This window comes from Nicotiana tabacum, chromosome 10 (genome assembly GCF_000715075.1).
Source record: "Nicotiana tabacum cultivar K326 chromosome 10, ASM71507v2, whole genome shotgun sequence".
NCBI classification, from domain to species: Eukaryota; Viridiplantae; Streptophyta; class Magnoliopsida; order Solanales; family Solanaceae; genus Nicotiana; species Nicotiana tabacum.
The window spans coordinates 53,975,421-54,003,400 of record NC_134089.1 but is presented as its reverse complement, the minus strand read 5'-3'; the positions used below and the strand labels follow the sequence as shown (position 1 = coordinate 54,003,400).

At 35.3% G+C, this 27,980-nt stretch overlaps 2 protein-coding genes across 3 annotated transcripts; one reads left to right on the top strand and one right to left on the bottom strand.

Moving 5' to 3' along the window:
• Positions 1 to 225: 225 nt before the first annotated feature.
• On the bottom strand, positions 226 to 5,209 carry LOC107818206 (uncharacterized). 2 transcript variants are annotated; one of them, XM_075222863.1, is made up of 3 exons: positions 4,818 to 5,209; positions 4,492 to 4,579; positions 226 to 2,123 (listed from the first exon to the last, which is right to left on the bottom strand). In XM_075222863.1, the coding sequence occupies exon 3, from the start codon at positions 2,121 to 2,123 to the stop codon at positions 477 to 479; it is 1,647 nt and encodes a 548-aa protein (XP_075078964.1). In that variant the 5' UTR covers positions 4,492 to 4,579; positions 4,818 to 5,209; the 3' UTR covers positions 226 to 476. The 2 variants fall into 2 exon arrangements, with proteins under 2 accessions (XP_075078964.1, XP_075078963.1); XM_075222862.1 differs by having other exon boundaries at positions 4,492 to 4,621; positions 4,818 to 5,208.
• Positions 5,210 to 16,907: 11,698 nt separating this feature from the next.
• Positions 16,908 to 22,930, top strand: LOC107820836 (uncharacterized). The gene is made up of 6 exons (XM_016647179.2): positions 16,908 to 17,336; positions 19,276 to 19,431; positions 19,633 to 19,758; positions 20,739 to 20,939; positions 21,468 to 21,632; positions 22,227 to 22,930. The coding sequence occupies exons 1-6, from the start codon at positions 17,130 to 17,132 to the stop codon at positions 22,581 to 22,583; spliced, it is 1,212 nt and encodes a 403-aa protein (XP_016502665.1). The 5' UTR covers positions 16,908 to 17,129; the 3' UTR covers positions 22,584 to 22,930.
• Positions 22,931 to 27,980: the final 5,050 nt, after the last annotated feature.

The window sequence follows — 27,980 nt, the reverse complement described above, 5'->3', positions numbered from 1 at the left end:
GAGATGGACTGAGTACCAGTTTGTACACTCAGAGCAGAAATATCATAAGTTAAATATGGCAAAAGCTTGACGTTCTGGAAAAGGCTGTAAATGGAAAGATCTCAAGCATTTTAACCCGTATATAACAGCTCGGAGTCAGTACTACCACAGGATGTGCAACCCTAAGAATCTATCCAAATTTTGGGTGGTGAATATTAACGGAAATGTGAAAAGCCAATCAACTAGTAAATACAAATTAGCATGTCGACCGAGGTCATCGAACTTGCCTTGATTTATTCAAGAGCAGAATAAGCTCCCACATTGAATACTGATGAGATTGACAAAATCCAAATACAAACCGGTGTGTTCACAACATACGACCTATATGGTGCCTCGAATACGTTTCTTCACCGAGTAAAACCTATTCTTTGAAGCTTTACCAATCTAACGACCAGTAACATGTTAAAACAGACGGATCAAAACTAAAAAATAAAAAGTTAAAACAGAGACCACCATTTCCTGCTTTGGTTATTAACCTGCTGAGAGGTAAAAGATTGATTTGTACGTCTCCCTTGTGAGCAGAAAATAGGGAGACTAAGGCTCCTCTCCATCAATGGGTTACCTAACCACAACATCAGAACAACTCCAACAACACCGACAACAGGAGCAGCAGCTGCAAAAAACCATCTTCCTCGTGTACCCTCACTACCAGATTGTTCATTGACAGTGTCATTATGGATCACTTGCGCTGATTCTGCTCCACCATGACCAAATTCATCATTTTCTTCACCATCGGTGCTACTAGAAGAACCATCTTCATTTATTTCATGCCGTGGGATTCCGTGAGCCATCAAATTGCTACTGGCCCTCTGCTTTCTGTACTCATATTCCAGGTCATCAGTTGGAAGTTCATAGCGGCAAAGGGGGCACGAGTTTCTTGACATTAGCCAAGGCAAAATACAGGAGGGGTGATACAGGTGAGAACAAGGAAGTTGGTTTACAACTATGCCAACAACAAGAGAATCCTTGCAGATTGCACAAGTCAAACTGTCAAGCTGTTTGTGGTCTTCTTTAACAACCAAACGTGGTAGATGATTTAAAACAGAGACAGCTGCAGGTGGTGCTCCTCTTCTTAAGCCATCTGCTTCAGAGAGATGCTCTAGTAACTCCTCGAAAGTTCTAGCATCAAGATAGTCACTGGAATCAGTCCGCAGTTCTAACTCCAGTGAGTTGGCTGACATGTCAGTAACATGTCTTTGACTGCCCTCGGGAATTCTGAAACGAACTGTACCCTGAAATTCAGGAGAACGTAACTGTCTGGGCCAACTTCCAGGGTGACTGCTTTCATTAGGGCGTAATGACCTTTGAAGCTGAGCTCTAGCATCAGTATCAACCTCCTCCAATTCATTGTCATCTTCTTCCTCTTCCTCGTTATCAGAGTCCCAGTGATACATACCAGCACCCATTGGGTCAATATCAGTATCAGTTTCGAAGTCACTTCCTTCATCTGAGTGAGCAGAATGATCATTATCAAGGTAACTATTACCATCAACAGAAGCATCAGAGTTCCCTCCATAAGCACTATAAGAAATGGACTCAATTTCACTATTAAAGTTCCTATACCCGTTGAAGGTGACATTTGATTCAGTCTCCCCAAATAGAGAATCAGCACCATCACTTTCAGTGTCAGAATGAACCCTCCTCCACCTCCTAGACCCACTTGGAGTGGTCCGAGAACTGGTGTGCTGCACTGACCTTAAACCAGCATCTCCTTCTATTGATTGATTATCATGCTCTACACCATTGGCTGGGTTTTGCCTTGCCAAATTTATCATTTGTGAGAAGTGTTGAGAAAAGAGATTCTCAATTGACTCAGAACTACTGTACAACCTTCTTCTCGACACAGGCATCCTCCTTTGATAATCTCGCATGGGTGTCCCAAGATCCTCCAGGAGTAAAAATTTACAATCAGCACACATATTTATTTCTTCAAACTCACCAGCCTCGTTATCTGACATCAACAATCTATGACATAAAGCACATGAAGGAGCAAGTCCAGCTTGGCCAACAGCCAAAATGCTACTCATGTGGCCAAACACATAATCAGAAAACTCAGGTGAAACAGCATCTGAGTTTGCATCCATCTGCATAAAAACAGTGTGCAAGATGAAATCAAAAAACAGATGAATATTCAGTAACTGAAACTTCAGACACTACAAGTGGAAAGAGGAGCCACATTCAGATGAGTTAGACATGATGAACTATCTTCTGCTGCTTGAGAATTAGTTCAAAACTACAAATTGTACATGGTTCAACAGCAATGGGGGACTTGGCTGGCTAATTTATAACCCCTATTCTTTACCGAGCTACAATGACATTTACCTCCAATCATTGCTCAAAATACAGAAGAGATACATATATGATGTATTTGCATGCTCGTGCATCTCGCATATTTGATGGCTACTCCTTAGAATAACTCCAGAATGACCTTAAGATAAAATTTTACAACTAAAGAACAACCAACAAGCTTGTTTGAATTGAAAAGGCCGGAGATGCATAATCCACGTCAGTTTGGTGGATATGATCTATTACATATTCTGAGTGCTTTGGGAAGTTGAAAGTTGAGGATGGAAGCTACCGTCTTTACCACTGAGATTTAGCAAAGGTTTTTCTTTCCTAAGGCAGAATAGATACTAAGTTTGAGAACCTTCTCCTGGTGAGTTTGTGGTTTTCATTCAGTTTGACTGGTTCCAGATGGGGCTGGCTTCATTTGTTAACCGGATATCCTTCTTTCAATAAATGATTTCTCCTCCTTGAAGTACCCTTCAGTCTTTGGAATACAACAACAACAATAACAACAACAACAACAAACCAGTTGAATCCCACAAGTGGGGTCTCGGAGGATAGTCTACATGCAGACTTTACCCCTACCTGGGGTAATACAACCAGTGTTTTAAAAGGCGTGGCGAAAGGCGAGGCATTTTACATATGCCTCAGCGAGGCGTAAGTCTCGAGGCACGGGGCGCAAGCCCCATGGGTATTTTATTTTTAATATTACATAAAATACTATAATTACAGTAAATACAAATAAAATTGCATAAAAATTGAAGAAAACTATAAATATGTAGAAAAATATATATATAGATGTGCTCCATCCCCATAAAAAACTAGTCAAAACAATATATTATACGCTACTTACAAGCACAAGTAACTTGAGTCGAAAAGAATAAAGTTTTCTACATGGAGGAACAAAAAGGCTGACTAACCTACAATTTGAACTTTAAACTCGCTGCTATGAAGGAGAATGGAGTTCTCTTTGTATTTGTAAAAAAATTGAATATTCGTTGCTTTTGGGAGATATTAGCAGACTAGGGGGCCAAGATAAAGAATCGGGAAAGACCATAAATTAGGGCTTCAATCAATAAAAAAGGTCTTAATACTTTTGAGTAATTACAAACTGACTTTTGAGAATTTTGGGTATTGCATGAAAGACTTATTCAACAAATTTTATTTAATTTGAAAACGTCTTTGGGGCTTACGCCTCACTACAAAAGCGCGCCCCAAACGCTCAGGCATACGCCTCTTGAAACTTTCGCCCCACACCCACGCCTCGGGGCATTTTTGGTGCGCCTTGCCCCAGGGCTAGCCCCGAAAACGCCTTTTAAAACACTGAATACAACCAAAAAAATAAAAATAAAATTGGATATAGTGTCACCCTTCCCAAACACAATCAAGTTGCTTCTGATGCAGCTATTTTCTATGTTGACCTATATGACAATGATTGCCAATTCACTTAAATTGCCAAATTCTGCTATGAATACAACTACATAGTAACGTTGCACAAAATTATCCAAACACATCCCTGTCTACCACAGCCACCATTCAAAGGCCATCCGCTTAAGCTACAAATTTTCTTTAACAAGCACATGGATTATTTGTTTAGAAATAACTATCCACCATAGAAACATTAATCGCGATCCAGAGTTTTCTTTCGAAAATAGGGGGAAGAAGGCCAGTCCTCAATTAACTCATTCTTCTGGATAGCTGCTTCACAGATTAAGGATCATCAGAATTAACCTCAGTTGGTGCTCATTCCAGCTTCCACATTTTCCCATAATCTTTACCATGAAAGCTCCAATATAATGGCAAACTGATCAAGTTGACGGTTCATTTTTTAATTCTAACAACTGATCAATTGCCAAAGTTTTCATAATGTAAAATCTCACTGATCCTCTCATCTAAGTCTTGATAGAATAGAGACCATTAAGCCCCTAGCAAAGTTTAATAAGTCGATAGAAGACAAAAGGGAGCAAGATAACAATTAAACTGTTTATAATTGAACAATTAGCCAAAAAGAAGGCAAACTAATTCACAGAGGATCCAGGTGTAAAGGAACTGGCATTTTTTGCAGGAAGCTAAATTATTAGACTATGAAATCCACAGAGCACATTTGACAATACACACACACAAAAAGCACAATAATTTTGTGAAAAGGAATAGGAAAATACGCACCAGAAAATTTATGGGTGCAGTCTACCGATCGTCAATTTGTTAATAGAAGAAGCAGCACAGTCGATCTCCTAAATTAAGCAAAAAACAACTGACGCAAAAGCAAAAGGAGAGTATAAAGGGTCAATTCCAGCTGCAATGAGAAAAGACAACGCGCTAAGACTTGAAATTTTTATTTACAGTAACAAAAAAAGAAGTAACTTTGGAAATTAATTGACAAATATAAGTTGTTAATAAGCAGAATAACATCAGAATTGAAGATTATTAAGTAACACAAAACCAAAAAAGGAAAAGAAAAATAGTGAATCAGAGGAGAAATTAGGGCTTACCCAGAAGAAAAGCAGACATTTTGAACATGAAAAATGAAGAAAAAGTATGAGAGGTAGGAAAACCGGGTGTGGGGGGGGGAGAGGGGGAGGGGGGGGAGGGGACGATAAAGAAAATGGGAAAAAATATGTTTTTAGTACTAGTCATAAAAGTTGAGAGCTTAGAAAATGGGGGAGCCCCAGGTTAGGAAGAAGCAGTCATTGGTGTGAATTCCGCACCCCACCAAATAATAAAACATTTTTTTAGGACAAGATACTTTTGGGATACAGAAGCTTTCTCCTGCGTAGTCTCATCTTGATGACCCACCAAGTAGTTCTTTTACGGGAAGACAAATGGAAAAAGAGATTATAACGGAAATAGTACAAGCCTAAAGCCAATAACATAAATAACTGCATCAATACATAAAATTTTCAGAACTGGTAATATAGAGTTATGAGCTTCAAAATAGAGGTACAGATTTGAAAGTACAAATGAAAATAATGTCCGAAAGTAATAACAACAACAACTGAAATGAGAAGAGATACCAAATACTACGGTCAAAATGCAGCTCTACCTCGTCTCTCGGCAAACACACAACAAGAATCACATCAACTTACGGCTCGGTTTAACACTTGGATCTGCACAATTAAGTGCAGAGTGTAGTATGAGTACAACCGATTCCATGTACATAACAAGTACTATAACTAACTTTGGTGAGGTAATAGAGGCAAGAATTATCAATGATACTCGCTAGTTATCTTCTCAACCCATGAATTTTCACAATTATACAGCAATAATATCATCAAATCATGAAAACACAGATAAAGTCACCTCGATATACAAGAGATAATATGCTAAACTTTGTATCAGTCAACAATCCAGCATGTAGAGAAGATTTTCTCATAAAATAAGTATACAACCAAGGAAATTTGCAAGTAGAGAAGAAATGCAATAATCGAACCAAACCACTAATCAGTTTATTCTCGTACCGCGTGTACACTAATACTAAGAGAAACATGAGAGGTGACCCTAGGAGGATAGATCTTTATCTGCATGCTACACAGATTACTCACGAGCCATATATATCAACCGCACAGACAACTAACGTGCTATTATATTTCAATCGCACGGACAACTTACGTGCCAATAATATCAACCGCACGGACAACTCTCATGCTATCATATCTCGGATCCGCACGGACAACTCATGTGCTATCATAGCTCAACCACATGGACAACTCACGTGCTATCATTTCTCAACCGCACGGAGAACTCACGTGCTACCATTCCAATCCATATCACACAATACGTAGATGTACCAGATTACATGTAGATGAACAATTGATGTCAAATTTTATTCTCATGTACTAGTACAAGTAACAAGCTAAGGTGTATGCATGTGCAAAGTGTGCTACCACAGCTCAAATCGGGCAATTGCATCACGAAAGTAGCAATTATCATGTTCAGTGAGAAGATTAACCTATATGTAACCTTAAACATGGTTCAAATAGCTCACAAAAAGGGTACAAACATAAGATAGCAACATGAAGCTTAGCAATCAATTCAAGGCATATCATAGCCTAAGCACTAACCCGAGCATGGATAATACCCTGTGCACGCACAAGAGCTCAACTCTTCACAAGTGTGCCACCTGTAGCACGTAGCTATCAATAATAACTCAGGCAACTAGTGGCTAAACTAAGTTTAGGTAAGATACTTACCTCAAACTAAGCAAACCAAATCAGTACTCTAGAAATCTCTTCACACGTGAATCAACCTCTGGACGACTCGAATTTAGCCAAAATAACTCAAAAACATCAATCAAGCCATAGGAAACAACCTCAAACAATAAACTTCGATCTTTATCAAATAGTCAAAAAATCAACCTGAACTGGCCTCCCAGAACCCGATAAAAGTCACAAATTTCAAATACTCATTCGAATACTAGTCCAACCATACATGTTTCATCCAATTCTGACACCAAATCCGGGTTCAAATCCTCAAATTTCATTTAGAAAAGTTTTTACCAAAATTTCTAATTTCTTCACCTAAATTCACCAGTCAAATACTAAAATCAAGGTTGTAATCATGAATAATAAATAAATCCGAGTCAAAAATACTTACCCCAATCCAAATCGTGAAAATTCCCTCAAAATTGCCCAAATCCGAGCTCTCAATCTCAAAATGTGATAAAAGGACTAAAACCCTTGAAATAGAGTACTTAAGAGTCTGTCCAGGCATACCCTTCGCAAACGTGGCGCATGCTTCGCGTTGCGAAGCATAAAATGATGACTGCCTCCAAATACCCCTCACTTTCGCGTCCATACACTCGCGAACGTGGTGAAGAACTCACTCGAACCTACACGAACGCGACCCGGACCTTGCAAATGCGTAAGCCAAACTCTCCTAGCTCCTAGTTGCTTCACGAACGTGGCGCCCAACCATGAACGCGATGAAGGGAAACTATGCAGCTCACACTAACCCTCCGCGAATGCGAGTTCCTTGTCGAGATCGCGATGAAGAAAACCAGACACCACAAATTCAGTAATCCAAAACAAAGGAAAATGGTTTGAAACCTATCCGAAACACACCAAGACCCCTAGGGACCCCGCCCAATCACATCAACTAGTCCTACAACTTAACATGGACCTACTGGAGGCCTCCAATCATACAAAATAACATCAAAACCACGAATTGCACCTCAATCCAAACTTAATGAACTAATCCAAATTTTCGAATTCAAAACGTACGCCGAACATGCCTAAACAACTCGGAATGACCTCAAATTTTGCATACAAGTCCAAAATGATACAACAGACCTATTCTAACTCCTAGCACCAAAATCCGAACCCGATATCATCAAAGCCAACTCTAGGTCAAACCTATGAACCTTCCAAACTTTTAAATTTCTAACTTTCGCCAATTCAAGCCAAAACAACCTAGGAACCTCCGAATCTAAATCCGGACATATGCCTGAGTTCAAAGTCACCACACGAACCTACTAAACCCTCAAAATACTATTCCGGGATCGTTTACACAAAAATCAACCCTCGGTCTAACTCTTACAACTTAAGCTTTCAACCTAGGAACTAAGTGTTCCAATTCACTTCAAAACCTCCCCGAAACCAAAACAACCATCCCCGCAAGTCACATAACAACAAATATACATACGGTGCATCAAATAGGGGGAACGTGACTCAAATACACAAAATGACCTATTTACAAATTGTCAGGAAATTCCCCTTTTGTTTCAAAAGCTTTCTATTTTCTTATGAAGCAAGATATTACCAATTCTAATGGAAAAAGGAAAAGAGCATCCAAGTTTAGCTCAGCTCTAGTTTTCCAACAAAACATTTATGATGGTCGACAAGTCAAGTTTGTAAACTTGGTAACCTTGACCTTGATCATGATCTTAAAATGTAGGGCCATGTTTTCTTATCCCACATTTCTTTTTCTGGTAAATAATCTTGAGAAATAAATACATAGTGAAATTTTACTTGGTAAAGGGATATAAATGAGCATGTTACAGAGAATTCCAATAACTAATAAAAGAAGAAATAAACTCATTTGGTTGAAATGGAACAGTTACGTTTAAAGAACCCCAACGTAAAGCTGCATATAACTGACATACATCGATAAATATTGAACCATTGCTGTAATTTGGAAAGTAATTAGTAGCCTTAGGTATACAGTTGCTGCTTTATTGCAGATCTGGTTCTACTTAAGAGTAGCAATATACAATTAATATAATTAAATCTCTCCAACTATAGTAATGTATCATTAAAAAATTTAAATATAAATGATCTCTCCAACTGTAGTAATGCATTATTAGCAAATTGACACTTACTCATGTATAATAAACGAGATTTTACTTGATATATTTCACCTGATTTTCATTCACTAAGCTTTTTAAGGCTTTCTCCTTTGGGAGATCCTAATATTAGTCATAACTGCTGCAGGCAATTAACTTGTAACACCCAATGATCAATCATTCTAAATCCTTTTTATCCAGATTTAGAGCAGTATCCATTAAGTTGCCTAATTTGCATGCGTATATTTCTTTTACTTAATGTTTATATCAAGCATGCAGGTCGCGTCCTAGATTCCGAGTCATGTCCAGGTGAGTTTTGGATTATTGACTAAGTAACAAGTTATATGGTATAGTAATAATGAATTTTGTTTAGGAAAATGCAAAGGTGGAAAAAGAAGAAGGATCATTCTCATTCTGATTCCTGCACAAGGGCAAGTATCAAGAGAAAGTTCCATGATGTTGGAGATATTTGTATTTCTGTTTCAACTAAACACAAGGGTGTTGCTGAGGTTAGATTTACCATTGTGGATGTTTCACTATGTAATTAAACTTTTGATTACTTCCTCTCATTTAAATGTTTTTGCAGGAGGAGGGCGAGCCACATCATGAAAATTCATCCAGTAAACCAACAAAGTTACCAGAAAAGCGTATACTAGAACTTATTCTGGACGTGCTGCAAAGGTCAGTATTCATTTGACTCAGTTCAATATTCCCACATACATCATTGTAAATTGTTATTTCACATTGTAATACTTTGTTGGTTTATTTGATGTTAGGAGGGATACCCATGAAATATTTGCTGAACCAGTTGATCCCACTGAGGTTTGATTTTATGAATGACTTTACATCTTGAAGGTCACGTCATGTCTTCTTACAGAGTAAAATTTGATTACATTTTCTGCTTCTTGTAAGGTGGAAAATTACTATGAAATCATTAGAGAGCCTATGGATTTTGGTACAATGAGGGCTAAACTTCACGAAGGAATGTATCAGAATCTTGAACAGTTTGAGGTCTGCTTTTTCTCTCTCAATAATTTTGACTACTTGAAAATGTGCAGCTCTCAGTTTTGAAGTCAGATCTCTATTGTGCTTGTCAGTTAATCATCTTTTCAAACTCATGATTCTGCAGCATGATGCATTTCTGATTTCAAAGAATGCGATGCATTTCAACTCCTCTGGTACTGTCTATTTCAGACAGGTATTAGGATATTACCCTTAAACAATTTTGATTTTTAGAAGTATCATGAGGACCAACAATTTGTGACAGATTCTAATGATTTACAGGCTCGTGCTATATATGAACTAGCTAAAAAAGTATTTCATCTTCTAAAAACTAATCCCGGAAACTTTGAAGTGGAATTTCCGGGGACCAGACTAAGATCGATGAGGAGATTGAAAAATGAAGCCAAGGAAAACCATTCTAGAGGTGTAATACCAGATGGTGCCCTTGATGATTCTTCCAAAAATATCGGACTTGGCCAAAGTGTTTCATCAACATTTAGGAGAAGCAGCAAACAAGGACCTTCATTAACCAGTGGAGCTGCTCCGATTGACAGTGCATTCTTATTAGGTAAGACACTTGTGTTCTCTGAGCTTTATACATTTATTTCTTTGATTACCAGTTGAGTTGGCTGCGGAAATTATACTATTGAGAAGTACTCAAATTGGACAAGTAGTACAATTCTGATTCCTATTGCTTCACTGTCTTTAAACAGGTAACAGACATGGCCAAAGGTTGTCTTCTCTTCATGCTAGTCGTCGTTCTACATATGAAACTTGCAGGCTTTCGTCTTACCATGGAACCAACTCTTTTATGTGTAACAAGAATCCTCAGTCACTAATTTTTGTAAGTTCTTTTCTCCGGCCTGCTTCCTTTAGAGCCCAAATCAAAGACTTTGGCCCCTCTGACATGCAGTTTATTTGGAGAGTGTATTTTTTTGTCATGTATTTTGTACTAAGCTACAACATACATGACAAAAATATAAGTGCATTACCATAATAATTGAATTTGTCATTTGTAGAACAGGAATAGTAGTTACCGAGAGAGCTTGATGTCATTTGTCAAAGATTTAGGACCAACAGCACAAATGGTTGCCAACCGGAAATTGCAAGGAAACCATTCATTCCTTCCCTCTCACACAAATATAAGTCTAAACTATGGAGTTCAGCCTCGAACGTGCTTAGGATTCGCTGCCTTTGCCACCGTACAAAGTCAATCTGATACTGGAGTTTTTACTTCATCTCAGAAACTCTCTACTCCTGTCGGAGGATTTGGCTCAGTGCTCAAAAGCACCAGTGATAAGTTCGATCTGACTAATGGTGCAAGGGAAGACGAGACTAGCAAAATAGCTGGAATGAGCAGCCAGAAAGGCCCCCTTCCTCGTACAGAAAATTCAGAGAAGAAAAGCACATCAATTTTGTGCTACAAAAGGAATGTTCATAAAGTAACAGAAGAAGCAGCCAAGAAAACTCAAAATGGAGGCAGTAGTAAAGAAAATAACTTGGATTCTCATATCTGCACTAATGGGAAATCAGGAGATAAATATTCTTCAGCCATGAAGAAAATTGGCAGAAGTAGTAAGGTGGAAGAAATCAAAGTTCTGCCAGTTGTACTAGCTCTAGAACAATCTCATTCAAGTCTATCTGAGTTGAAGTGGAGAAACAAGAAGAATTCCAATTCCACATCATCACGCATCACACGATCACAAAGCAAGATTGCAAAGTCTTCTCCGGCCCAGTCCAATTTAACTGGGACTATTCCAGATCAAACCAAAAATAACAGCTTTCGATCAAAGACTGAAAAGAAAGCAGTCATTTGTGATAAAAACGAAAATTTTGGCAGCAGCTCGGGTAGCAACCTCAGTTTTCTTGGGCCAGTTAGCCAATCTTTGAAGTTGGAACTGAATAAGACAATGCCTGCAGTGCCATTTCCAGCAAGAACGAGCCCCGAGTTCATTTTTGACATGCCATTCTTGAAAGCTCAGCTAAATCAAATGAATCCAATAAGGCAAAATGAAATGTCAGAGGCATCAAGATTGCAGAGAGATTACAGGGAAAGGTCCTTGTATGGTCAGGGAAGTTACTATAAGATGGGCAGGGAAGTGAATCCATCACTGTCTCTTCAGGAGAAACCAAACATTCTTCAGACCATGCCATCTTTCCTTTACAACAATCAATCATCATATCGTTCGTTAGCTCCTGTAGACACTGACTTGGCACTTCAGCTTTGAGTAACTTGAACAAAGGCAGTGAATTTCTTCTAACATTTCTCCGAAATATATTGGTTGCTGGATATACAATCATGTTAAACTAATACATCGTATTGTAATGACCCGTAATCATCGGATATGTTATAATCAAGCTCTCACTCTATCTTTCCTTTTTCTGTTACTATTTAATGGTTGGTCATATGATTGATCAGGGACCAAAATTTGATTACTTCTGATCATTCTTCATGAATAAGTCAAATTAACTTCAGAAAAGATGGGATGGCTACTATCATTCTGATCATATTTCATGATTTATGCAGGAAAAGATGATCCACCAGATAGTATATAAGAAAAGTGCCACCATGACAAACTAGTATTGCAGTTTCATATAAGGGGATGACCTATTCAGTTAAATGCTGTTACTAAAAAATTTAGTATATTCAAATGAAAGCGGGTACAAAAATGAAAACAAAATTGACTTTTTCAAGAACCTGTATATACGTTTGAACTAACGTAGATTCCCAAACGCTATTTTGATTGTATATTGACGAGAACAGATTTGTAAGTCAGCGGGGAAAAAAAAGTTATTCCTAAAAGTAGACAAATTTTGAGATAGCAATCGACGCTAGGCCTTTGCCTAGACTAAGGGAAGCCGATCTAGTGTGGAGCTCAGTTATGCTTCCTAAACAAAGAATTGTGGTTTGGTTAGCATGTCAAAGTAAACTGCTAACTAAGGAGAGATTAGCTCGACTAATGATACCTGTAGATGATCAACAATGCTGCCTATGTGATCAGGCATAGGTAAAGACACAGAAACATATCTTTGGCAAATGTGAGTGGATTTCAAAACTAAGAGACAAACTGAGCACTTGGCTGGACATCAAGATACAAGATAATGAAGCCAGTCAGGTGAGCAAGTGGATCAAAAGGAAAAGATGGAAGTAATTCAGAAGGAAATAGTTGCAACAGTATGGGGTGCCATGATATATTACACTTGGCAAGCAAGAAATTAGAAGATTTTGAGGAAAGGTACGGCGGGGAGAGACTTTGTAGTTGCTCAGATTCAAAAAGAGGTCAAGGATAGAATAGGTATACTGTGTAAGTCGTATAGAGCTCGTAAAAGTCAGTTGTTAATTTATGTAACTAGACTTTTGTTTCTTTGCCTTTGGATCTAGTGTTTGAGGTACTCTTCCTGGAAGGTGGCCAAGGACACTAGAGGCTCTGTAGGTTGTAAATTGCTTTGGTTGTTACGATAATACTTCACATTTATTACCAAAAAAAAAAAAAAAGAGAAGAGATAACATGAAATAAAAATTAGACATTTCTTGGAATAAAAAGTGTACTAAATGGTGTGGGATGGACAACATTAATACCTTGAACAAGACTAGTATTTAAAGCTCCACTTGCAACTTTCATATTTGGTCTTCTCTCCAAGTTAGCGATCATTGCTCCAGCAAGTTTGGAAAAGTATACCATAGTAAAAGCTGCTGCACTATTGAAAATAAGAATAATTATATATATGTAAATCTATAATTTTGAATATTTTTTTTAATTATTTAAGCGCATCCCTTCTTGCAATTTACATTGTCTTCGTCAACGTTAAATTGTGGAGAAGAGACGTTTTAAAATGAAAATTTTCACTTTTAGATTATAAGTGTATTTTGTATATTACTATTGACTTATATTTTAAATGGAGATAGCTAAATAAAGCTGACAACTAAAATTTTTATCAAGAAATTCAACGTTTAACCAACACGTAACTTCAAAGTATAATTCGCCTAATTAAATTTGTGACAATTGTGTAATGGGGCCAATTTTGCGCTGTAGTGGAAATTGGGGCAAAGTGAAAAGAAAAAAAAAAGAATAAAAGAATAAAAGACTTTCCAGTTATGAGACGGTGGGATTAATCTATATTATTATAAAAGCATAAATATAATGTCGGTTTACAAAAATAACCTTATAATATTAAGTATAATAACTCATAATAAAAGGATATAACCGGAATTCTACATATTAGCCTTATAATCCTATTAGTTTTAGGACATAATACTACATGTTAGGAATCTTATTAGTATAATTACTTTCCGACTGTAACTGTCCTCCTCAACTTTGCCCGAGTAAATATCATCCCATATCTGATTCATAATGTCAATTAAAAAACTATCACGGTGAGATGACACATACTATTAAGCTACATAACAGATTGCAGAAGAATTTTCACCCAATATGTGAATTAAGTACTCCGGTACATTTGAGAAAAAATAAATATCTTTAGTCATGTAATTATATTACTTTCAGGATATATTTGTTAAAAAATCCTATTATTAATTTAATTTGAAAAAATATTATAATGTCCTATTACTAATTTAATTTGAGAATGTATGTTATTGTCCATATTCATTATAAAAAAGAGAGCATATGTTATTATAACAGCATAAATACAATTTTAATATACAAAAATAGCCCTAAAATATTAAACAGTAGAATTCATAGGAAAAGGACATAACTGCAGTAACCTTTTTTTTGGATTACAATACCTTCTATGCTAATTTTTAATTTTTAAAATTAATAAAATTTTGTCTATTAAATTCTTATAAAAATATGTAGTAAGGTTTAATAAAATTAATTTCATAAAAATACTCTGTATTGGCGATACATTACCATTCTATAAAGTATAATACCAAGAAAAAATAAAAGTAGTATTAAATGGACTTCATAAAGAGTTGAAATTGGAAAAAAATACCTCCATGAAAATATATTTTTATATTATATTTAAACCATTTTTCTACTCAAATAATTTTTTTAGTCAATTTTTCGTGTAATATTAAACAATTATTAAACAACAACTACAAAAATATTTAAGAATATAAATGTGTGAGAAAGAGAAAAAAATGGTTGATAAGAGTCAATATCACTAATGATTCTACAGACATAAAGATCTAAAAGTGAAATGTCATATCAATCTTTTAATCTTTGAAAATAAAATTTATAGTAGATAAAATTATAGTTAAGATTAAATATTTAAAACAATAGTTGAACTAATATTAAGATCTGAATCAACATAGAATAAATTATTTTTTATGTTAAAATTAAATAATTAAATTTTTTTAATTAATTATTTAGCAAGAGAATCCTATTCAATTATTTTTTAAATTCATCATATGAGTAAAATTTTTATTCAAGTTTAAAAAAAATCTTAGGGTACATAAATTTATTCCATAAAAAGAGCGTTTGAACACAAAGTAAAAAGGTTAGTATATTATTAAGAATCAAAATGCTTACAAGTGTTTGAGGAAGCACAATCAAAGCTAAATCCTAAACAAGAACAAGCTTTCAACATTATATTATAAAGAGTTGATTATGCTATAACGGGATTATTCTTTGTAGATGCCTTCGGCAGAATCGAAATAATATTTCTATGTCATGCATTGCTTACAAATATCATATCAAGAGGAATGACACTATTAGCAATAAGAGCAAGTGGTGTACCAATAACGATTTTATTGCGAGGCCACCCACTTTAGATTTGATATACATCTTTAAACAACTTAAAGAATCATCACAAATATATCAAAGCAGAGCAATGGTGCAAAATTTATAAGGAAAGCAAAATTGATAATATGATATGAAGCACTTATGGCTAAGTGTCAAACAATCGAAATAATTACCCGGAGTTCTAGAGATATATTGAATATTAATGAACTGTTTGGTGGAAAATTAATGGTTTGGGAGGTAATTTATGTCACGTACTACCAGTAATTCCAAAATCGACAAAAGCATAGACTATCAAAGCTAGCTTGCCAAAGTTATACTCCCGACCTCAAATGAAAAAAGATTCAATTAACAAGAAATATAAAGTAAGAGCAGATCCAGTATACAATGTTTTCTTGCTTCGCGTCGAAAACGAAGAAGAACATCCAATAGAATATGATTTGTTTCTTCTTGAACACTTGGTTATCAATCTCAATGGTAATAGTAGTGCATTTAATAAGGAAAATATTTCTATCATTAGATTAAAACGTAATTTGTGCAAATCGCATGATAGAATTAAAAAAATATCTTAGCTAGCATAAATGAATATGTTGATCAACTAATAAAATGTTGATTGCAAAATTATATAGTCAAAACAAAATGTTTTTTTGTTTTTGACTCAGAAGAAAACGGTACCAATAATTATTATCCAGAAGAACGCTTAAATACTTTAATACCAAATGGACTTCTACCATATATGTTTGTTGTCAAATATATTATTTCTTACGTATGTTAGTGTCACCGAATATATAATAAACTAAGTTAAAAGTGATATTCCATTGTATATAGGTTGATTTTGAAAAAAAATATGCCCGTCTTGTTACTAAAAAACTTAGATACGCCGAATAACTTATGTAATAGCACATAGATGGTATATTGAAGTTTTAACAATAACACCATATATGCAAAAATTATGATACTGGTCAATGTGCTTCTAAGTATATTCTTATCCCTGAATTCAACTTTCATCTTCCGAAACTAAGGAATATTTTTTTAAATTTGTGTGAAAATAATTTTTAGTATTTTATATTTTACAAATATAATAAATAAAGCAGAAGGACAAACATCTTAAATATTAGACTATATTTTCTTACACGAACAACTGTATGTTGCACTTTCAAGAGGGATATTAAGATCAACAACAAGAGTTCTGGTTAAGGCAGAGCAACCAAAGCATTAAGAGAAAACATACACAAAAAAATATTGTCTACAAAGAAGTGTTTGTTAAAATACCATCACATTAAATACTTTTAAACTAAAATACATAATTATTTAACTAACAAGACAAAATTGATAATTTGTGTAAGTTTTGATGATGTCTTTTAATTTTCAATTTATGTATTATGCTAATGTAATAATATGTTTCGACAATTAGATGATTGTTGTATTATTATACATAAAATTTCTCTCACTAATTAAATTTTATTATTCCTTTATATAAATAAATATTTAATTATGTATCATTATTAACGTGCAATACGTTCATAGATACTAGTAATTAAAAAAAGTGCATTAAATAATGTCAACTTAAAAGGAGGAGTTGGTTACAGACTTGGATTCCTTTCCCGCACATTCTCTTTCTTTCTTTCTCTCTCTCTCCAATTCTCCATCACCCTCTTCCGTGACATTTCTGCGAATTATAAATCCAATTTGGTGGTGGCGGTGGCGGTGGCCGTGTCCGTGGCAGTTGATCGATGGTTGCTGGTGGCGTCAGCCTCCGTCTAAGCTAAAAAAATTGGTGCTGTTTTATTTGTTATAGGAGTAGTAGGAAGTGATCGATAAGGATGGCGTACAGAAGGAGGCAAGGGATGAGCAAGTCGTCAACGTTCAAGGAGGAGAGCTTTTTCCGTCCGCCTCCCGATGATGATGATTCCTTATCTTCTTCTTCTTCTCTTGCCGCTCAGGCTATTAAAGCCTCTGCCGCTCATCGGGACTCTTCTCTCTCCTCCGCTTATGCCGATTCCGCTTTTCCCCATCCTCATCCTTCTCAGGTCAGATCCGCTCACTCTTCTTTTCTTATATTATATATATACATACATACATTGTATTGTATTGTGCTCTCTGATCATCCTGTCTTCTTCGAACTGGTCATGTGCTTATATAACTGCAAAATGGATTAAGTTATATGCATTTTGTAAGCAACTTTTTACACTATCTGTGTATTTTGACCTTGCAATACAGGTATTGGATCAAAACTGAACCAGGCCCTTGATTCTTTGTAGATTAGAGAATAAAAATCACTTCCTTTGGAGTAATTTGCATATCTTTCTTCTGCTGTTAACCTGAAAACTCCTATATCTGATGCTGTGAGCATCAAATTCATATACATTCATTTTTTGAAAAAATAGAAAGTTTCAATTTTTTATTTTAGCAGAGTTACTTAATATTGGCATAATGCACCTGATTGATTGGAATTACAAAATATTCGTACAGCAGATCTCAATTAATTTGAGTTTGGGGCCTAGTTAATTGGTTTGTTCATTAACTAATTAAACTATCTCTTACCAATACATGTTCTGATTTTTAATTTGAACTCAACATATAATTTGAACGGAAAAGGGCCTAAGCTACCCCTATAGTTTGCTAAATGGTTTACAAATATCCTCCGTCCACCTATCCGTCCCAAAAAGCACACGACGTCAATTCTATTAACAAAAATACCCCATGTCTAACGGCAGAATTTGTGGGTTTTTCATTTAATGACGTGATAATTTTTAACTGGGCCACGTGACATTATTGACCAAGAATCAAACATGGGTCTTATTTTTACCTATTTATCTGGTCCGACCCTATAGCATAAAGTAATAATTAGCTGGGTTATTATAACCTTTTTGACCCGAAAAACAAACCATAGAAACATCAAATTTCATTGCATTATTACTCTCAAACTTTCCTAAAATTCTCACCCATTTCGTCGTCAATCTCATCGGGAAATAGAATCACACTCTGAAACCTATGAACCACAAGCCATTCATTATAAGGCAAAAAATCCGGATAGCAATTTCAATCCCATTAACAAACCTAACAACATTAACCTTTATAATATTCAAACTACGCCCATTACGTAATTCCCAAACTCAGTCCGATTCTTATTCAACTCATTCAAATCACTTCACTAAAACACACACGACACTTAATGCCTCAAAAATAATTGTTTGTGATACATTGAGGACTCGATATGAAATTCAAGTTTCGATTTGAATTCTGGTGGGTGAAATTTTGGCTGAAGAATTTTTTAATTGCAAAAACGATGACATACTCGTCATCGTAAATAGGAGACCCGAAGATTTTGATGTTATTTATTAAAAATTTGGAAATCAGTAGCTGAGCTTTTGATGTAAAGGGAGCTGGAAGGGGAGAGTAGGGGTTTTGGAGGAAAGGGAGGGATTGAAGGGAAGAAAGAAAAGAGGGATCGCATCGGTGACAGTGCTGGTAGGAAGGTGGTTTGTGAAGTGAGAAATAAGAGAAGTGAACCGAAGATAATAAAAAGAAGGAGAGTGAATTTAAGGAAGCTGCCATTGTTGTTAATTATCATTTTAAGATTGGAAGAAGAAAAGGGGGAAATGGGGCATTTTTTGACCCGGGTAACAAACCATAGGGTCGGACCAGGTAAATGGGTAAAAATAAGATCCATGTTTGATTTTTGGTCAATAATGTCACGTGGCCCAGTTAAAAATTGCCACGTCATTAAATGAAAGACCTACAAATTCTGCCGTTAAACGCGAGGGTATTTTTGTTAATAGAATTAACATGGTGTGCTTTTTCGGACGGATAGGTGGACGGTATTTGTAAACCATTTATCAAACCATAGTGCAATTTTAAGCCCTTTTCCGTAATTTGAATAGTCAGCATTGACTTCGTTGTGCCCCATAGTTTAGCATAACTACTTTCTTAGTGCTGATATTCGCGTGAAATTTACTTTGGAACCAGGCTGCTGCTTCCTATGAATATACATCACTGTCAAGTTCCAATGAAGCAGGTGGTTTTTGGGGTGTTCTGGCTAGAAAAGCTAAAGCAATTCTTGACGATGACAATATTTCCCAGCAATTCGAAGCTCCTGCCAGCAGCACCCTTAAAGAAACCCAGGTGATAATTGACTCCTCTCTTTTCTTCTGATAAAAAACAAGCATAAGCTCAAGCAGGAATATAACTACAACTATTCTCTCATTTTATCCCCATTTTCAAAACCTTCTTTCTTCTGTTTATGCAAGGAAGTGCTTCTATGACACTTCATGCTTGTATTATGAGCTTTTTATCTAACTTCCCCATATCCTTCTCAATATCCAGTATTATCGGCAATATCAGAACCCAAATGTTTCCAGAAAAGTGGACAATCCTAAACTGCGTAAGGGCCTGGATGCACTCACATCGTCTTTGAACCACATTGGTGATACCATCGGGAATGCATTGGAGGTATAAGTGCATTCTTTTCTTTGCGAACAGCTCCGGGGGCTAGCTTTTGAAATTTGTTAACTAGGGGTATTTCCCATGTTCATTTAATTGACATGACTCCTACTCTAATTTATATTTTACTGAAAATCTTTTATCTGTTTCAAATGTTTTCCAGTTGATACAGTTATCTATGACATATTAAGCTGAAAGTTATAAGACTGTATAACATATTAACATTGAATGACCGACACGAATGGATTTTCGTCAGTGCAAGGCTCTGTTCTAATTTCATATTCATAATCCCTCATCTCTATAATGTATATAAAAGCAAACTGTTCATTGGAAATTATATCATCTCTTGCTACTCTATTGTGCCTAAGGATGAGGATCATGGTGTTAGGACCGAAATAATCAGGTGTCATGCGGAAGCAAACAAAACATACCTTTAATGACGATAAATCAGATAACAAAAGAAAAATATACCAAAAGATACACAAACATTTAACGTGGTTCGGTCAATTGATCTACGTCCACATGCGGAGATGAGCATTCAACTATATAAAAAAGAGTACAAAATATCGAGAGAACAATCTCACAAAGAGGCATAGACAAGTGACAGCATAACACTTGTCTCACAAATTCTCCCCCTAAAGAAGACTCTCAAATCCTTTAAGGGGCTACATTGTGGATGCTACTAAATGAGAAGTGAGAATCCTCAACTTATAGAGTTCCAAAAATTTTTCCTCCAAGAAAAAAGACTAGCCAAATATGAAAGAATTGTATTTCCTTTTCGTAAAAGGTAAAATCAATTATGGTAAATATATTGCTATTCCTTTAAGGAATATGAAAACCAAATATGGTAAGAAAATGAGGACAAACACCTAACCCATGGCTCAATTTGTTATGTGAAGCTTGTTGATTTTCATGAGAATAGTTTATAGTTTATGTGATTTCCTAATCAGGTACGTGCTGCTTCAACATAAGTTTTTCTTGATTCTCAGGAGGGACGGACAATTGTTGAGAACAAGACTGCTGACATTATTCAAGAGACGCGCAAACTGCAGATCAGGAGAAAAGGTACCAACTTTGAGGAACAAAATCATGTTTCTAGTCTACATAGCACATGGCAGCAATCCTCAAGGCAAACGACTCAGCCGCATACACAAACCAATCATGAAGATCAACTAAAGGCATCTCGTGATGTGAGTTGGCAACTTGTTATTATGTATTTCTTGCTCCTGTAGTACTAAAGCCTTAATTTTCCAGAGAGAATGCTTTTAAGAATTTCAAGTCTATTTCACAACTGCAGTCAAAATCTGAAGTAACTGCAACATTACGTTGTACTTTTGGCAAGTGGCAACATCCTGTCTGAGTGACTAAATAATGCAATAATTGCTGTAACCGCAACAATTATGAGAAAAGATTTCCTTCTTTTTACATTTTGAAGCATGAGGAGGTTTAAAGACATTATCCGAGCAAAGTACATAAATACAATTATTAATCTCGGACAACATATTTTTACATTCGCATTTTAGCAGTAGTTTATCTAATTACCTTCAATACCAACAATGTACTTGACAGAACGAGATCTCATCGTTACTCTAAATGGTAGAACACAGGTTCATAGAGCTCTCATTATTCTGAATTCTTGTGTGGGTTTACTATGAACTTCCTTTGGTATTATATCCTTACTAGTGAAGTGCATTATTGGCCTGTCTTTTGGGTTTCAGGTGGCAATGGCAACTGCTGCCAAAGCCAAGCTTCTTTTACGAGAGTTGAAAACTGTTAAAGCAGATCTTGCTTTCGCAAAACTAAGGTGTTCTCAGCTGGAAGAAGAAAATAAAGTCCTTCGAGAGTCTTGTGGAAAGGGAGACAATCCTGCAGATGATGACATGGTAATCCTCCACCTACTTGCACAAATGTAATATGGTTTTCCTGTATTAAACATTCCTTTGATAGTACGTCGTCTTCTTCCTTCTTAAGTCATCTGGGGCAGCCAGATGCAGTGGATACAGTCTGGAAAAGTTTGTCTTAGAGATTGAGTTTCTTTTGCATAAGAAATCTAAGCACTATCTTAAACCAACTTTGCTAATTGGATACAGTATGGTTATATTGCTAGTGACTTTAATCATGTATGTGTTCCTTTCTGCTAGTATATCATATGTTATGCCATTGGGCAGGGCCGGGGAACTAGGGGGTTGCAAGGGGGTTTGAACCATCTTCAGTCAAAAAATTATTTACAAGGTCAAAATTATTTTTTATGTATATATAATATATGTTGAATACCATTAGCTTTCTCGTGTGTTTAGTTTTTTTATATTTTGAATTTTCTTAGTGAAAAGTCCGGCTCCGCCACAGGTGCATAGAGGAGATGAAGTGGCATAACGACCTACACAATGCCTTTATCGCTTCCATTTCAACATTTGAAATCCTTAAACTCCGTGTGTGGTGGAGAACCAATTAATGCTTTCTATAATTTGAAATTTCAGATACGCCTTCAGCTTGAGACACTATTAGCAGAGAAGGCTCGTCTAGCACATGAGAATTCCGTGTATGCTCGTGAGAATCGCTTCTTAAGAGAGATTGTAGAGTACCACCAATTAACCATGCAAGATATTGTGTATCTGGATGAGGGCATAGAAGAAGTAACAGAAGTGTATCCTATACCTGCCGTCTCAAGGATGCTTTCAACTTCCCCTCCAGCACCTGCATCCCCATGTACTCCCTCGGAAGTACCCTTATCACGCAGCTCCTCAGTGACAGCTCTTGCTTCCATTGCACCCCAAGTGGCAGCAGATCATGAAGCTCCACCAACTTCCACGGGGGAAGATTTGAGAAGTCAATGATTGCTGCTGGAGAGCCAGTCCTGACTTTCTTTCAAGTTTTAATATTAGTGTAGTGCCGTGCCACTTTTTCTTCGGTTTTTTTATGCAGTTGGGAATTGAAGAGAACTGGTCCAAAAAGTCTTTTGATTCTTTTTTCCTTTTTTGTTTCTTCTTGATTGTTTAATCCTTTTCTTATCCTGTAAGTTACGGATGCGCGAATTGGGAAGAGTTGGACAAAGGTGTCCTTTTACTCTCGCACTCTCTCTGATTGTTTCTAATCTTTTTCTTGTAAGGTACAGGTATTGTACTCGGACAGAAAAGAAGTTGGCTTAAGACTTTGACCGTTGAGATTGACTGGTTCTTTGCTTCTTTTCATTAGTTTTTTTTTCCTCTTTCTTTTCACGTGAATGTTAATCGGAAAAAAGGGTAGAGTGTCTAAAATCATTTTAAGGGACACGAGTTTCTTATAAATTGGATTTGTCGATTGTGCTTGTATTGCACTAGTAGAAATGTCTGTTTTGACAATAAGATTCCTAAACATCCTATAATTGAATGAAACAAAATAAGAAAATAAATTTATTTAAACAAATAGAGGAGATAGGAATATTCTCTTTTGTATTTCCAGTTTTCATGTCTTACATACAGAGATTTGTTTCAATTTTATGGAATATAGATACTCCACCAACTTTGCAAGGGGAGTTCTTCTCTTTTTTTTCGAAGAAAATCATCTTTGAGTTGACCAGGATATTTTGGTTTATCAATCTTAGTGGTCAATCATTAATGTTTGGCTATTGCATTAGAAAATCAACTTAGTACTAACAACATACTGGTATCTTCAAATCAATCGAATTTTAATCAATTATCAGATAATTACCCGTTTTAAAATAAAGAGAAAAATAGTTCAAGGCCACACGGAACATTAATTGACTAAAACCCACTATGCCATTTTTGTTCCTACCACATCACTGTGCATAAATGGGACGAAAACTGCGATCATTTAATTTCTGCCATATATAGGTAGCAGGTTTTTGTAGGATTTTTCTTTATTTCTTTCGTTAAAACTCATTTGGATTGGATTATTTTAAGTATTTTAAAGCCAAAATAACTCTTAAGCCATTTTGTAGTATTTGGATAAAGTAAAAAAGTGCTTTTAAGCACTTGTAATTAAGCTAAAATGACAAAAACAAGCCAAAAGTCAAAAGCTAGAATTCCTAACTTATGGCTTAAAGGCTATTTTGGCTTAAAAGTTACTTAAAATATGCTTATCCAAACGAGCTCTTAGTTAGCACCTAATGCATTGTATTTATACAACCCTTGCTTATTGGAATAATACACAAGTTATTACCACAAATTTCGGTTACAAGATATCATAGTCGGTGTTGGGTTTGAAATCCGGCCGAGAAATAAACTGTCTCACAGTAACTTGACTGGTTTTAGGAGAGTCCTTTGGTCTGGCGAAGTAACTCTCACCACAAACCCTTGAAGGACAAGTTAATTTTTGATATACATGTTTCTAGAATTCGATGGCCACATTCTTTGTTTGTGAAGCCCATGCACTAGTAGAGGAATTCTGACATAGTCTGTCCGGACAGTGCTTGAGGGCGTGTGAGAGATTGGTCGGAGACTTAGTTCACTATGTGGGAAATGAGAGCAAATTTTTTAATAATAACACTGCTTCAATATTATTTATAAACGAATACACAGATTGACTTGAGTCGTGCTGAGCAGTGTCCTAAGAAACTATTTCAGGAATGTGAAATGTCTCACCAGGATTAAACAAGTCTGCCTCAATTTAAGAGGATACATGAATCAGCAAAATTAAATTACAAATCCAGCTATTTAAAAGAGGGGAACAAAAGAAAATAGATTACTAATTTTGAGAAGCAAAGACAACAAAGAGAGGCTAATGAAGAACGAAAAAGTAAGGAAAGCTGGTGATGATTGATGCCTAAGTTGAATGCATATTTATAAGCTTTAAGAGAGGTTTGAAGCATGACATGTGTGTAACACTTGTCTTGAATTTTTCATGCAATTGCCACACACATTTCTCCATTGTCACTTTGAAGGACATTTGTCCAATTTTAAAAATATCACAACAATTCTTCCACATATTTTCAAAAATTCATACAAAGAGGGGTAAGATTTGCTGGATTTGTATGGTTCAAATGCAATAGGTTTGGTGTCTTTTGGACTATGAATCAAACTTAGACTAATAAAACTTTACTCACAAAATTATTGGTGAAATATAATATTTCTATGAACTAATAATTCATGTTGTAAATTCGAGATTTTATCAATCACATTTCGACCCTTACAATTTTGTTGTTCAACGCGATTTTGCGCTACTAGACCATGCGCGTGCCTGGTAATTCATGAGAGATCTAGAGATTAGGCCAAAATCTCATAGGAGCGGCCCCACTCCACTCTCATATTGGTAAATTCATCAAGTGTATACTGCTTTTAAGTACACAATTCATAAGGAATATGAATTTCATTAAGAGTTATAACTCATCCTCTTAATTAGTAGCAGTTAAGCACTCTCTTTTAGTGCTTCAGTGTCAATATCGACTTGTCATTACCCATATGAACCTACTTCATGGGATCTCCAATCACATAGGTTGAGTTACTATCTCTATTAACAACATGTCGACCTTAACCCCATCTCTTTTGAGATTTGAAGAATTAATTTTCTTCCCACATGTTTAGTTAGAGAATCGGCCAAATTTATCTCTGACTTCACATGGTCAATGAAAATTATTCCATCTCTTAACAGTTATTTTATGACATCATGTCTCAATTTCTCCAATCATATAGGTTGAGTTACTATCTCTATTAACAACATGTCGGCCTTAACCCCATCTCTTTTGAGATTTGAAGAATTAATTTTCTTCCCACATGTTTAGTTAGAGAATTGGCCAAATTTATCTCTGACTTCACATGGTCAATGAAAATTATTCCATCTCTTAACAATTATTTTATGACATCATGTCTCAATTTCATGTGTCTACTTTTATAATTATAAGAATTATTATCTGCAATAGCTATTACCGCTTGACAATCACAATGCATAGACACAGGAGGCAATATGTCCTTTATTAAAGGAATATTAGCTAAGAATTTTCTTAGTTACTCAACCTCATAACTCCAGAGCTGCAAACTCTGATTCCATAGTCGATCTAGCAATGATCGTCTGTTTAGCTGATTTCCACGATATTGCACCACCACCAAGGTTGAATACATAACCACTAATGGATTTTGTCTCATCTAAACCAGATATCCAGTATGCATCATTGTACCTTTCTAAAATAGAAGGAAATCTACTACATATGATACCATAATTCATGATCCCTCTCAAATATTTCATTAGTCTAGCTAATGCAGACCAATACTCTCTGTTAGGATTATGAGTACATCTACTCAGTCTACACACGACATAGACTATATCAGGTCTTGTAAAATTTATTAAATGCATTAGACTCCAATAATCTGAGCATATTTAGACTGAGCAACTAGTTCACCATTATTCTTTTTCAGTTGAGAGTTAGCATCAAAATGAGTGCTCACAGATGTGACATTAAAATATTCAAACTTCTTAAGAAGTCTCTCAACATAATGTTCTTGTGATAACATTATACCATCTTCACTCCTTATAATTTTAACTCCAATATTGTATTTACTTCACCTAGATGTTTCATATGAAAATTAGCAGACAAAAATAATTTAGTACTTCGCACAATATTTAAACTCGTACTAAATATAAGCATGTCATCAACATATAGATATATTATCATACAATCATTGTCTATCATTTTAGTATAAACATATTTATCCACCTCCACTGAAGAAAATTCATCTCTCAGTAAGACTTGTCCAAATTTCTCATACAACTGCTTAGGAGCTTGTTTAAGGCCATAAAGAGATTTCATTAATTTATAAACTTTATTTTCTTATCTAGGAATGACAGAGCCTTCAGATTGAACCATATAATTTTTTTCTTCTAAATCACTATTTAAAAAAGTTGTTTTTACATCCATTTGATGGATACAAAGCTTATGGATTGAAGCTAAGACAATTAAAACTCGAATCGAAGAAATTCTAGTCACTGGTGTAAATGTATCAAAATAATCTATCACTAGTGTAAATGTATCAAAATAATCTATCTTTTATTTTTGAGAAAATCCTTATGCTACTAACCGAGCTTTATATTTATCTAAAGATCCATCAAGATTAAATTTCTTTTTGAAAATCCATTTACAACCAATAGGCTTTGCACTAACAGGTAAATCTGTTAGATTCCATGTTTTATTTTTCAAAATAGAATCAATTTCAACTTTTATTGCCTCTTTCCAATAATTAGCTTCTGAAGAAGATATAGCTTCAAAATAATTTGATGGTTCATTAACGACAAGAAAAGTTTGAAAATCATTTTCATAAGAAAAATATTCTTTCCTAGGCCTTTTGCTCCTTCTCGGTTCCTTGTTAGAAGTAATTTTACTATTTGTTTCAACAGGTGTATGAGAAACTTTATCAAACAATAGATAAATATATTCAAAGAACTCAGCATTTTTTGTCTCAATTATAGTATTGCAATCAGGCACATCACTTTTTAAAAAAGGAAATCTATATGTAACACTATGTTCAGCATATCCAATAAGCATACAATCAACAATTTAGAACCTATTTTTTTCTTTTAGGTTCAGACAAAAGAACTTTAGCAATGCACCCCCACACTTTTAAATATTTCAAGTTAAGTTTATAACCCTTCCACAATTCATATGGAGTTCTGCCAATTCTTCTATACGGTATTCTTTTTTGTAAGTGACATGCAGATAATATAGCTTCATCCCACAAATTATCAGGAGCATTAAAACTAACTAACATAGAGTTCATCATCTCTTTCAATTTTCTATTTTTCCTTTCAGTTACACCAATTGACTTAGGAGAATAAGGCAGAGTTACTTCATGAATTATCCTTCCTTTTCCCAAAAATTATTCAAAGATAAATATTCTCCACCTCTATCAGATCTAAGTCTCTTGATTTTTCTACTAAGTTGATTTTCAACCTTAGTTTTATAAGAAATAAAAGCATTAAAGACATCATCTTTATTTCTAAGCAAATACAACTTAGTATATCTGGAAAAATCATCAATAAAGGTCACATAATACCTTTTATCACCGCTAGTCATGGTTTGTTTTAAATCGCCTAAGTCAGTGTGAATCAGGGATAATAATTCTGTTTCTCTATTTACAGAAAAATAAATTTTTTTGGTACTTTTAGCTTCAACACATATTTCATACTTGTCTTACTCTAAACCAGATATTAAGCCTAGTGACTGCATTTTTCTTATATATGCGATATTAATATGTCCTAGTCTAGCATGCCATAAAGAAATAGACTCAACCATATGTCACGATCCA

What these genes read in the sequence shown, in the direction of transcription:
- LOC107818206 (XM_075222863.1), bottom strand. Translation starts at nt 2,123, where the DNA reads ATGGATGCAAACTCAGATGCTGTTTCACCTGAGTTTTCTGATTATGTG.
- LOC107820836 (XM_016647179.2), top strand. Translation starts at nt 17,130, where the DNA reads ATGGCGTACAGAAGGAGGCAAGGGATGAGCAAGTCGTCAACGTTCAAG. An exon ending in CCCATCCTCATCCTTCTCAG is followed by an intron (nt 17,337 to 19,275) that starts GTCAGATCCGCT and finishes CTTTGGAACCAG; the next exon opens with GCTGCTGCTTCCTATGAATA. An exon ending in AACTAAAGGCATCTCGTGAT is followed by an intron (nt 20,940 to 21,467) that starts GTGAGTTGGCAA and finishes TTTGGGTTTCAG; the next exon opens with GTGGCAATGGCAACTGCTGC.